This window comes from Capricornis sumatraensis, chromosome 8, assembly GCF_032405125.1.
Source record: "Capricornis sumatraensis isolate serow.1 chromosome 8, serow.2, whole genome shotgun sequence".
NCBI lineage: Eukaryota > Metazoa > Chordata > Mammalia > Artiodactyla > Bovidae > Capricornis > Capricornis sumatraensis.
The window spans coordinates 63,130,795-63,144,682 of record NC_091076.1 but is presented as its reverse complement, the minus strand read 5'-3'; the positions used below and the strand labels follow the sequence as shown (position 1 = coordinate 63,144,682).

At 38.8% G+C, this 13,888-nt stretch overlaps 1 protein-coding gene across 1 annotated transcript in view; it reads right to left on the bottom strand.

Moving 5' to 3' along the window:
* The window catches only part of USP32 (ubiquitin specific peptidase 32), a 164,461-nt gene that overhangs the window by 79,288 nt on the left and 71,285 nt on the right, over positions 1-13,888 (bottom strand). Inside the window, exons 6-7 of the mRNA XM_068977410.1 lie at positions 10,992-11,110; positions 6,817-6,976 (exon numbers count right to left, since the gene is read on the bottom strand). Of these exons, the coding sequence (XP_068833511.1) occupies positions 6,817-6,976; positions 10,992-11,110 (279 nt within the window). The remainder of the gene's footprint in view (positions 1-6,816; positions 6,977-10,991; positions 11,111-13,888) is intronic.

Genomic DNA, 13,888 nt, shown 5'->3' with positions numbered 1-13,888 from the left:
GCAAATTCAAGCAATTTTGTTATTCCAGTTCAAAATGGGTCCTAAAGCAGTGCAAACAACTTGCAATGTCAACAATCCATTTGGCCCAGGATCTGCTAACGACCATACAGTGCAGTGGTGGTTTAAGAAGTTTTGCAAATGAGACGAGAGCCTTGAAGATGAGGAGCATAGTGACCGGCCATCGGAAGTTGACAACGACCAACTGAGAGCAATCATCAAACCTGATCCTCTTACAACTACCCAAGAAGCTGCTGAAGAACTCAATGTCTACCACTCTACACTCGTTTGGCACTTGAAGCAAACTGGAAAGGGGAAAAACCTTGCTGAGTGAGTGCCTCATTAACTGACAGCAAATTTAAAAAATCGTCATTCTGAAGTATTGTCTTCTCTTATGCCGCTCAACAAAAATGAACCATTTCTCAATTGGATTGTGATGGGTGACGAAAAGCGGATTTTCTACAAAAACTGGCGATGACCAGCTCAGTGGCTGGACTGAGAAGAAGCTCCAAAGCACTTTTCAAAGCCAAACTTGCATCAGAAAAAGGTCATGGTTCACTGTTTGGTGGTCTGCTACCCATCTTGAGATAGGAGACAGATGGGTTCCAAGTTGGACATTGACAATCAGCCGGCCCCCTGTCAGCATTTCCTGAGACAAGAGCTATGTGGGCTCCAGTTGAGGAATTTACAATTGCTCTCCGAAATGGAAGTAACAAAAGAAACAAGGTAAACAGCCAGTCTTTTTCTCTTGTAAACATTTTGAGGAAATATAATTATGGCGAAGAAATAATTATGGCAAGGACAGAGGCAAAACCCTTTTTGAGTAAACTACTGAAGGATCTCCACTTCCCCCTTTTTAGGATAAGGGAGACACTGTACATTTCCATAAAGGCTCTTTGGGGTCAAAAGTCAGAGGATAATTCCAGGCCACAGTGAGTCCTGCTCCTCACAGAAGTCTTTGCTTCAAGATTCATCTTGGCTAAAGTGGTGCATGTGCACCCCAGAGGAGAGTCCTGATACAAATTAGCAGGGGGAGGGGAACAAAGCAAGATGATTGGCCTGAAGGAAGACAAAAACTTCTTACTTTACTCTTTACCTTCTGCCTCCTTGCCTGAATTCATTTTTAACTAGTCAGGCAAGGACTAGGAAGGGACTCTAGCCTTCACTGCTGGCCCCTGTGGTCCAGTGGTTAGGACTCCCAGTCTGGGAAATTAAGACCTTGCTTCCAGCTATTGCTCGCTGCTGCTTACTGTTAAGCTGCCATTTACTGCTGTGCATGTCTGAAAGCAATCTGCTCCACCACAGCATTCTGAATCCTGGTGAAACCATTATATTTGAGGACTATACACAGCAGATCAATGAGATGCACCTAAAACTGCAGTGCCTGCAGCCAGCTTTGGTCAACAGAAAGAGCCCGATTCTTCTCCACAACAACACTCGACCAACTATCACACAACCAATAACTCAGAAGTTGAATGAATTGGACTACTAAGTTTTGCCTCATCTGCCACATTCACCTGATGTTCAGCCAACTGACTACCACTTCTTCAAGCATCTCAAAAACTTGTTTTCCAGTGAAAATGCTTTCACAACCAGCAGGATCCAGAAAATGCTTTCCAAGAGTTCGTCGAATCATGAAGCAAGGATTTTATACTAGAGGAATAAACAAACTTATTTCTCATTGGTGAAAATAAGTAGACTAATGCTTCCTATTTTGATTAATAAAAATGTTTGAGCCTAGTTATAAAGATTTAAGGGCTTCCCTGGTGGCTCAGACAGTAAAGAATCTGTCTTCAATGCAGGAAACCCAGGCTCAGTCCCTGGGTCGGGAAGATCCCCTGGAGAAGGGAATGGCTCCCCATTCCAGTATTCTTGCCTGAAGAATTCCATGGCCAGAGGAGTCTGGCAGGCTACAGATTCCATGGGGGTCACAAAAAGAGTTGGACACAATTTGGCAACTAAACAACAAAAGCAAAAACTATACTTGAATTTCAAAAAAGAGAGAAAAAAAAATCATAGGAGGAAGAACAGGATGTTTGCTTTTTTTGACCTATAAATGGACTGAAGTAAGGAAAGCTGTTAGATATGAAATTAAGATGTTAGAAAATATATCCAGGAGGCATTTATTAAAATGAATATACAGTTTGATACCTCAAGATCAGCAAACTTCATCTAGGTATCATCTGCAAAGACATGAAGGATAAATGAAGCAAAAGAAATGGCTGTAATGAAGCAAAAGCAGTTAAGAATAGAATAGAGCTAAAGGCTGATCAACGAGAAATAACTTAAAACTACAATGTTTCAAAATTAAGGGAGAAGAGAATTTCAAGCAAACAGTCAATAGTACTAAAATGTTGCAGAGGTATTAGTAGGTACAATAAGCCTAGGAAAAAGCCACTCAGTTCAGAAATTAGGTCATTATTTCAGATGAAACAATGCATAAATTCAAGATAAAATATTTTTTAACAAGGCAAAGGTAATGTACTTTTCAGTCAGTTCAGTTCAGTTGCTCAGTCGTCTCCGACTCTTTGCGACTTCATGAATCACAGCACACCAGGTCTCCCTGTCCATCACCAACTCTCGGCGTTCACTCAAACTTATGTCCATCGAGTCAATGATGCCATCCAGCCATCTCATCCTCTGTCGTCCCCTTCTTCTCCTGCCCCCAATCCCTCCCAGCATCAGGGTCTTTTCCAATGAAGTCAACTCTTTGCATGAGGTAGCCAAAGTATTGGAGTTTCAGCTTCAGCATCAGTTCCTTCCAATGAACACCCAGGACTGATCTCCTTTAGGATGGACTGGTTGGATCTCCTTGCAGGTACTTTTAGATACCATTAAAAATCCCCAAATCTTCCCAACTGATAAAAAATTAAACTGAAAAGATCATTTTCAAATTAAAATGGAGCCACATAATGGGATAACATTTTTAATATTTTGATAATAATTTTGACTGATTAAATTTACACAAGCCTGTAATCTTTGATACAGTGCTTTGGAAAACAAACAATAAGCAGCTTATTCAACTTATATGCAGAGTACATCATGAGAAACGCTGGGCTGGAAGAAGCACAAGCTGGAATCAAGATTGCCGGAAGAAATATCAAGAACCTCAGATATGCAGATGACACCACCCTTATGGGAGAAAGTGAAGAGGAACTAAAACGCCTCTTGATCAAAGTGAAAGAGGAGAGTGAAAAACTTGGCTTAAAGCTCAACATTCAGAAAACGAAGATCATGGCATCTGGTCCCATCACTTCATGGGAAATAGATGGGGAAACAGTGGAAACAGTGTCAGACTTTATTTTGGGGGTCTCCAAAATCACTGCAGATGCTGATTGCAGCCATGAAATTAAAAGATGCTTACTCCTTGAAAGGAAAGTTATGACCAACCTAGATAGCATATTGAAAAGTAGAGACATTACTGTGCCAACAAAGGTCCATCTAGTCAAGGCTAGTGGTCATGTATGGATGTGAGAGTTGGACAGTGAAGAAAGCTGAGCGCCGAAGAATTGATGCTTTTGAGCTGTGGTGTTGGAGAAGACTCTTCAGAGTCCCTTGGACTGCAAGGAGATCCAACCAATCCATTCTAAAGGATATCAGTCCTGGGTGTTCTTTGGAAGGACTGATGCTAAAGCTGAAACTCCAATACTTTGGCCACCTCATGCATAGAGTTGACTCACTGGAAAAGACCCTGATGCTGGGAGGGATTGGGGGCAGGAGGAGAAGGGGACGACAGAGGATGAGATGGCTGGATGGCATCACCGATTCAATGGACATGAGTTTGGGTAAACTCTGGGAGTTGGTGATGGACAGGGAGGCCTGGCGCGCTGCGATTCATGGAGTCGCAAAGAGTCGGACACGACTGAGTGACTGAACTGAACTGAAGCAGCATTTGTATTTGCAAAGTGTGTCAGAACTAATTCAACTTGAACCAGCTGACAGAGACTCTCACCTTGACTAAAATTTAGTCCCACTCCTTTGAGCCCTCTTTTCTACTAGGCTCAGAAGTTGGCCCCTTATTCTGACGTTGGCCTGTCCAGCTGAATCTTAGCAAAGAATCCTGCTGTATCATCCCCCACCCTTGACACCTGATCAAGTTCCTCATACCCCATATTTAATGAATAAGTCTTTGGCCGGCTTTTAGTAAGAATTCCCTACCCTTGATGATTTCTCTTAGTAATTTTCCTTCCACTGATCACCTCACCTTGCTCCTTGGCTGTAAGTTGCTTTCCTGATAATATTTGGAGGTAAGACCAATCTCTCTCCATTACTGCAATATGCTACTGCAAAAGTCTTGAATAAAGTTTTGTTTATGGGACTTCCCTGGTGGTATAGCAGATAAGAATTCGCCTGCCAATCCAGGGACCCAGGTTCTATCCCTGGTTCGGGAAGATTCCACCTGCTGAGCAACTAAGACCGTGCGCTATAACTACTAGAGCCCGAGAGCCCTAGAGCCCACATGCTGCAACTAGAAAAAGCCTGAGCACAGCAACAAAGATGTAGAGCAGCCAAAAATAAATAATTTTTAAAAGTCTTGTTTACCATTTTATTAAGTGTCAGAACATTTTTTTCTATAACATGAGTCATTCAAGGAAAGTAATCACATCCTTAGCCAATGATAGAAAAATAATTTACCATACAATTACAAATGAAAGCAAGAGTTCAGCAGAACATCCATATGACTGACAATGATAAAGCTTAAAGTATAAAAAGATTTCCTAATTTTTTATACAAAATGATTTTTTAAAAAAGGCTTTCCTCTCAAAATAAAGACAGTTGTGCTGAAAAAGTAGGAGCATCAAGTTAATTGCCTATTCATGCCAGGATTTATGTGTCAGAATTTTTGGTAACAATGGAATAAAAATGAGAGAGAAAGCAGCTGGTGAATAACTAGTAGCCAACTCATAAATTACAAGAAAAAATAAATACAAACAGTGTTTGATACCCAAGGTCCTCTACGTGGTCAACAAATAGACTTATTTAAGGCTTGACACTGAGAGTGAATAAAAGAATAATACAGACTCTCTATGATTTAAGAGAAATGACATGTACAAATAAATAAAATATTATAAATAATTATAATACAAAGATGAAAGTGGTAAGTTCATTCAAGAAGAGTACAAAATAAAATGTTATGAGAGTTCAGAGGAAGGAGAGATGATTTCTCACAGGAAGGCAAGAAAACATTTCATGGAAAGCAAGCAGCATGTGACTTAAATCTTCAAGGATGACTAGGGTTTACAGGGAGAATAAAAGGCAAAGGCAATCCTTCTAGTGTTAAGAAGGAGCATACGCAAAAGCCCAGAGTACATCCATTCTGTAACCACAGAAAAGAACAGTAGAAGTTGACACTTAGGCCTGTGCTGTGGTGGACTCAACAGCATCCCTCAAAACTTCATTATCACCTGGAATCACAGAATGTGACCTCACTTGGAAATAGGGTCTTTGCAGATGTAATGAATTAGGGCTCTAGAGTTAAAATCATCCTAAACTTAGACTGGGCCTTAAGTCCAAAGAGTGGTGTCTTTAAAAGAAGGGGAGAAGACACAGACACACACACACAGGCAGAAGGCTATATGAAAACAGAGGCAGAAACTAGAATTATGCTGCCACAAGTCAAGCAAAGCCTGGGTTCACAAGAAGCTGGGAGAGGCAAGGAAAGATGCTTCCCTGGGATCTTCAGAGGGAACATGACTCTATTAACACTTTGATTTCAGCTTCCAGAACTGTAAGAGTAGATTTCTGTTTTTTCAGTTTATGGATTGTGTTAATTTTGTTACAGCAGCCCTAGGAACTAATATAGCTTGGTTAAGAACAGTTAGTAGAGGGCTGCTGTGAAATAAGTGATATTGATCCCAGTTCTTGCTAATATTTTCTCTTTTGAGGAAATTTCTTTAATTTCCTGAGTGACAGGAATGTCTGATGCAGAGCTCCTAAATCCCTCAGAATTTTCTGGGTGATAGGAATCTTTTGTTCTGATGCCTGAAGTAACTCTCGGTAGGTTCCTGGAAAGGGGCTGGTCACTAGAAAGACCAAACCATACACCAGAAACTTGGAACTTTTAACCCCATTCCTCCCCATTCTCTGGAAAAAAGAAAAGATTTAGAAATACAGTTAATAACTGATAATGCTTATGTAACAAAGCCTGCACAAAAATCCCAAGCACAGGGTCTGGAGAGCATCTAAACACATCTACATGCCAAGAAGTGGGCAACACAGCTCCATGTGGACAGATACTCCTGTGTGTGGGACCCTTCCAGATTCCGTCCTACGTATCTGTTCACCCAGCTGTTCATCTGTATCCTTTAATACAGCTTTTATTATATAATAAATCAGTAAAAGTAAATGTTTCCTGAAGTTCTAGTAAATTACCAAACCCAAGGAGAGGGTCATGGGAAGTCTCATTTTCAGGTGGTCAGTCAGAAGCACAGGTCACAATCTGGACTTGGCATCTGAAGCGGGGAGGGCAGGGGGCAGTCTTTTGGGACTGAGACCTAAACCTGTGGGATGGGTCTGTGCTAATCCCAGGCAGACAGTGTCAGAACTGAACTAAAGTGTAGGACACCCAGTTGGTGTCCACAGAGCACTGGAGAATTGCTTGGTGTGGGGGAAAAAAACTTATACATTTGGAGTACGAAAATATTCAGTGAGTAGACAAAAAAACATTTATCTTTTTCAGTTATGTACTCAAGCCTCCAGCATTCCATGTTATTACATTTTGGAAGAAAAAAAAAGCCACACTGATAATAGGCATATTCTCATATTACCAGGCAACTGTATTAAAAAGTGAACAGAGCACGATAAAATGCCATTACTTACAATGTGTGACTCCAGCCAGAGTTTGGTAGAAAGTGGGAGTATCACTATCATCAGTGAGGGTCACATATACACCTCCAGACAGTAGCCAACGAGAGAAGGTAAAAGCATCTTTGTTTAGAAGAAGCCAATTTCTAAACTTTTCATAGTTTACCTTTTCACCCTAAAATTAAAACAAGAAAACACAGGTTTAGTTAAACTTCAAGGTACCTTACTTGGAACTTACACAATTTTAAATTTGCATTTAATTGACATTTACTCCCTTCTACTATCTATAAAGGGAGAATAATCTAAATATCATTATAGGAAAAAAAAAACTGTCTTCAAATATAACTATTTCAGAATTTCTATTTACATAAACCTATACGGTAATTGCAAATTATTTTATCAATTCATTAAAGCAGTGAATTTCTACTAAGTCACATTTTATTTGCTAAGGTACATCTTGCAATCAGGGTAAACTGCATTTCTTTCAATACTTAATAAAAGCAATTTTTCATTTGTTTTATCCTGCTTCTTCAACACTTCCATTGGTTAGAATTAGCACATTTTAATAAATGTGTATGGAATATGAATAATGTTTTAAATTTCATTGGTAAATTAAAAACTATCCAGGAGTCCCCTTCCAAAAGTCATCACTGAAAACATACATTCACAAGTCAACTAGAATACAAAAAAGAAGCAAGGAGGTTTCTATTTCTTTGCTTTCTTTCCAAGTACTTGTCTTGCTAAATCTGCGGAGAAAAAAAGCGTCCAGGCTGAGAAAAAACATCATATGGCTGTGGAAGTCAATCTCTTTGACTGGAAGACAAGAGTATGGGCCAGATATTTCTATGAGAAAAAGGCAGAAGCAACCCACATAGAAATATGATGAAGAACGACACTCAGGAGCCTAGTAGCTATAATCCTGATGGAGCTATTAAGTGATACAAATAACTTATAACCTAAAAGAATTGCAGTAGAAATAATTTCTATATTGTTAGTAGCATCCTATTAAGTATAGTAATATGCTTAGCTTCATGGTTTCAGAATATTTAACAATACAATCCAAGCAATCAAGACAACATTGGAGGGACTTCCCTGGTGGTCCGGCAGTTAAGAATACACCTGGCCAGGGGACACAGGTTGGATCCCTGGTTAGCGAACTAAGATCCCACTTGCCAAGGAGCAACTAAGCCCATGGGCCACAACTACTGAGCCTGCGTGCTGCAACTACTGAAGCTCGTGGGCCTAGAATCTGTGTTCCACAACAATGAGAAACTGATGCCTCACAACAAACAAGAGCCCTCACTGGATGCAATTAGAGAAAGTCCACACACAGCAATGAATACCCAGCACAGCCAATAAATAAATAAGACAACACTGGAAGTCTTAGCTTTCTAAATGGAGGACTATAGCACTCAGACTTGCTGCAGGGACATGAGGACACTGCTGCATGTTTAGAGGATCAGACCCATTTTCTTTTTCTATCCACATTTGGTCTACAAAGAGGGTTTGCAGTATAAATCCCACAAGCTGAGGCACATTTTTAAACGTTAACATCTCCGACATTGGGATAAGTCTTAAAATCAATAATAACTGTAACTGGTATTTTTCTATTCTTTATAGTAATACATAAAAGCACATCTTATTAATCAAAAGCGTCTTATATCCAGTGGACATGATGGTTTTAACGGTTTTATGAAGCTAAGATGCTGTTATAAGACACACCTTCATGTACCGCTAAGAAAAAACTGCCCGTTATAATAGGTGCTTCCAACAACTTCCCATACAGTTAACATTTAATGCGTATTTACAATTCCCTAAGCACAATTCTAAGTATTTTTATACTCATTTAATCCTCAAGCAACCCTCAAGCAACAATAAGACATACTATTATCCCCATTTTACATGTGAGAAAACTGAAGCTCTGAAAGCTGTATGTTCAAGGTTATACAGTGGCAGAGATAGAACTGAACCCAAGCAGTCTAGGCTCCAAAGTCTCTGTGCCTGAATTACACACTATATATACTGCCTGGCAACTTAGTGAAATACAAAGCGACCTCTCAAATCTGCTTGCCCATTAGGATCACTCCATATACCTGGCAGTACTAAAATCCCATCTGTCAAACATGACTTTCTATGTTCTTGAGTCATGGCTCTAAATAAGGAAGCAAAATGGAAATTTTTTATAAACTGTCACAATAGCAGACAAGAAAAAAACTTCCAGTACTAAAAAAGGCAATTAAAAACAAACAAACTTCTGAAATTGATACGTCTTTGAAGGGCAACATAAAGTATGAATTCCTACCATGAGAATCAACAACCAAAAAAGTTCAATAAGAAAAAAACCAATGTAACTCCTATGTGGATTTCCTTCACCTCAAGTTACTGGAAACACAGCGACTCAAAAAGCAAGAGTGTGGATCACATCACATACCTTACTCAAAAATTATGTAGGTAAATACATCAAATAGTTGAATTAGGTAACATTAGCCCGTTCACAGTCTTTTTTTTCTTTAAACAACCATAAGTACCTAATGATGTAAATAGCTATACACATGAGTATCCCCAAACCTTGGCTTCTCATTTCTTTGATCTCCTCTCTTCCAAAGACCTTGTTCTTCACATAAGACTTCCCTATCCATTTACTACCATACTCATTTCCTTAAAATTCTTTGTTCTAATGTTCCTTTCTCTTATAAGCTGTTCTTAACCGTCCCATAACAAAACACCTACACCTAGTCATCCATCGCCTCCCTATCACCACCTATCTCCTGTAGTCTACTTGATTTTTCTGTACAGCACTAATTATTATCTTAGTATATGTACCTGCTATTGTGTCTAAATTTTAAGAGAACTGGGTGGCTAACCAAATTAAATCCCCATCTATAAAATAGGGATGTCTGCATAAACCTTATTAAAATGAAAAAAATATACATTCTCCCCTAAAATAAGCAAACCACTTGATATTTCTGTGAAAAATCCAATTTATCAGGCTTGCAAAGATTAGATAACTCTTTTTTCTTTTTCTAATAAAATTTGGCCAGCAAATTTTAGAGAGGAAAAACAAAAAACATACTCTAGTTTGTCTTAAGGTACTGAAATACCATCACAGCAACTTCCAGTCAATAAGACAACCAAAAATGCAGAAAGACAATCCTTTTAGCACCAAACATGTAGAATTGCTGACTAAAATGTAATACCATAACTACTACCAAAAACTGCTTAGCCAAGCTGAAAAGCAAAAAAGGGAAATGTCCAGGTGCTATCAGCACAGAGGAAACTTAAAGCCAGAGTGATGGAAAGCTAAAGCCAGAGAGTCCAAACAGATATCAGAACCAGATATATGCACATGGCTGGAGTATGAATAATCAGTGCTTATATAGTTAGGAAGGTGACTGAATTAAACTGAATAAAAGCTCTGAATAAATCAACAGCAGTGAAAGACTCTTTTATCTGTGAAATGGAAGTGGATCAAATGGCCACAAGAAATTACACAGCATTGAGTGCTGCAGGAAAGGATCAAAACCTTGTAGAAGAGCTTTATTTTGACACCTTTTGGGACTTTCACCATGTGAGCAGACCTCTGAAAAGAAATTAAAGAAAAATTTTCTCTGTTAAAGATACACATTTTCTGTTGTTAAAGTTTTTTTACAATGAAAATATATTATTTATGAAAACAGCAAAATGACCAATTTTCAAAACCCAAATATTTCAGTATGCAAACCAATTAAAAAAATAAATTATATATAAAATGCATTTATGATAAAATAGGCATTGATGGATCATAGAGGTCACCTACCGCTCAAGGCCAATGAGTGCTATTTCTACGTGCTCATGCTGAAAAGCAATGAAGAGCACCACAACTTAAGCAACGCTCAGGTGTTTGCAGGATCACCTGTGAGTGCATGTGTGCGTGCTGGTGTGAGAGTCGGGGAGTATGTTTCATTACACCATAAGTAGAGATAGTTGCCTTTACAGTAGAACTGGGAATTTTCAGATTCACAAACACAGCAGTAGTAAGTGTTAGGGACCTTTGAGTCTAGCACACAAATCGTTAAAAAACTTCAACCATTAAATACAAAAACGTCAAGAATATGCCACACATAAACGTCTATTCATCACAGCTAAACTCATTACACAACTAAGATTTAATACTCTGTCCCCAGGGATGCAATGTAAATCTTTAAATGTACCTCTGAGAAACACTTCCTGAGTGTATCTGGGACTTTACCATCCACCACATGAAGCATTCTTTCCATTTCTTCCCGTATAACATAGCTCCCGGATTCACTTGCAAATAGACTAAAAATGTCTAGGAAAAAGAAATAATGAATTAATTTTATCATAGATTAAAAGTACCCTGGTGGATGTAGGGAGGAAAGAGAAAGGTAACAATTATTGAGTGACCAAGCGTTTTATAAATATACAATTTATCCCTTAAAAAAAAACAATGCTAATTACAACAGCAATGTGGTATCTTTTCACATACCAAATTTGCAAAAAATGTTTAAGTGTGACAATACAAAGTGTTAGCAATAAACTAGGATAAACTGGAACTCTTATATACTGTTAATGAATATATATTACTGTAACACCTTGGAGAGTATCTTGCCAAAATGTAAAGATGAAGATTTATGCTAGAAGTTCAATTTCTAGGCAACTCCACCTCCACTTGTGAAAAACTCATACATATCTGCCTGAGGTACAACATACTCTGAAGCAATCTTTGTAATAGCGAAATTTAGGGGGGAAAAAAAGATAAATGTTTACCAACAAAAAAATAGGTAACCTGAGACACACACACAATGAAATACTATATAGCAATTAAAATACAGGAATTAATGTTCCAACATGGTAAATATCAATAATCTTCAGTACAAAAAGCAAACTGAAAAATCTGTATAGTAGACCATTTATTTGGCTTGTATACCATTTATTTGGCTTTAATTTTGTAAAAAACAACAACAACAAGATCTGGGACAAATATGACATGGTAAGAAATAATAAAGTTGGGTAGAAGAACATATAATGTTTGAAATACTGCTGTTAAGGGTTGAACTGCATCTGCCCAAAAGATATGCTGAAATCCTAATCTCCAACTACCTGAGAATTTGAATTTATTTGGAAACATAGGTGATAGAAAGAAGAGACATTCTATTCCTCTGAAGGCCCACTGGGTTCCCTGCCTGCCCACCCACATGCCATGGCTGATTCCGTTAGGGGGGATATTTGCTGGAAGGCTCTGACCATCTGTTATGGATTAAATTATATCTCCCCCCTCCAAAGAATATGTTGGAAGTCTTAACCCCAGTACTCATGAATGTGACTTCATTTGAAAAAGGGTCTCTGCAGATAAAATCAAATTAAAATGAGTTTATTAGGTTGGGTTCTAATTCAATATGACTGAGAAGACAGAAACAGTGGAAAGAAACCATGTGATGAGATAGTGAGAGATTGGAGGGAAGCAACTGGCAAGTCAAGGAACACCAAGCATTGAGGGCTACCATCAGAAGTTAGGAAAAAGGAAGGATTCCTCCCTGTAGATTTCAGAGGGAACAAAACTCTGCTAATATCTTAATATTGGACTTCTCCTGTACAATTGTGCTCATATCACACGCTAGCAAGGTAATGCTCAAATCCTTCAAGTTGGGCTTCAGCAGTACGTGAACCAAGAATTTCCAGATGTACACGCTAGGTTTAGAAAAGGCAGAGCAACCAGAGATCAAATTGCCAACATTTGCTGGATCATGGAGAAAGCAAGGGAATTCCAGAAAAATATGTACTTCTGCTTCAATGACTACACTAAAGCCTTTGACTATGTGGATCACAACTCAGCAACTAAATAACAACACAAATTTGTTGTTCATTGTTGAGTCCAACTCTTTGTGACACCATGGACTGCAGCAAGCCAGGCTTCCCTGTCGTTTACTATCTCCTGGAGTTTGCTCAAACTTAGGTTCATTGAGTCAGTAATGTTATCTAACCATCTCATCTGCCACCCCCTTCTCCTCTTGCCCTCAATCTTCCCCAGCTTCAGAGTCTCTTCCAATGAGTTGGTTCTTCACATCAGGTAGACAAAGTATTAGAGCTGCAACTTTAGCATCAGTCCTTACGATGAACAATCAGGGCTGATTTCCTTTCGGATTGACTGGTTTGATTTCCTTGCAGTCTAAGGGACTCTCAAGAGTCTTCTCCAGCACCACAGTTCAAAACCATCAATTCTTTGGCGGTCAGCCTTCTTTATGGTCCAACTATCACATCTGTACATGACTACTGGAAAAACCAGAGCTTTGACTATAAGGACTGTTGTTGGCAAAGTGATGTCTCTGCTCTTTAATACACTGCCTACTCATTTCACTTGATAGCAAGGTAATGCTCAAAATCCTTCAAGCTAGGCTTCAACAATACATGAACTGAAAACTTTCAGATGTACAAGTCGGATTTAGAAAAAACAGAGAAACCAGAAATCAAATTGCCAACATCCACTGGATCATACAAAAAGCAAGAGAATTCCAGAAAAACATCTACTTCTGCTTCACTGACTATACCAAAGCCCTTGACTGTGTGGATCACAACAAACTGTGGAAAATTCTTAAAAGAGATAGGAATACTAGACCACCTTACCTGTCTCCTGAGAAATCTGTATGCAAGTCAAGAAGCAACAGTTAGAACCGGAGATGGAACAATGGATTGGTTCAAAACTGGGAAAGGAGTATGTCAAGGCTGTATGTTGTCACCCTATTTATTTAACTTATATGTAGAGTATATCATGCGAAATGCCAGGCTGGATGAATCAAAAGCTGGAACTAAGGATTGCCAGGGAAAATATCAACCACCTCAGATATGGAGATGATACCACTCTAACAGCAGAAAGCGAAGAGGAACTAAAGAGTCTCTTGATGAGAGAAGAGTGACAGGAGAGTGAAAAAGCTGATTTTTAAAACTCAACATTCAAAAAACTAAGATCATAGCATCTGGCTGCATAGCTTCATGGTAAATAGATGCGGAAACAGTGGAAACAGGGACAGACTTTATTTTCTTGGGCTCCAAAATCACTGTGGACGGTGACTGCAGTCACAAAAGGAAAAGA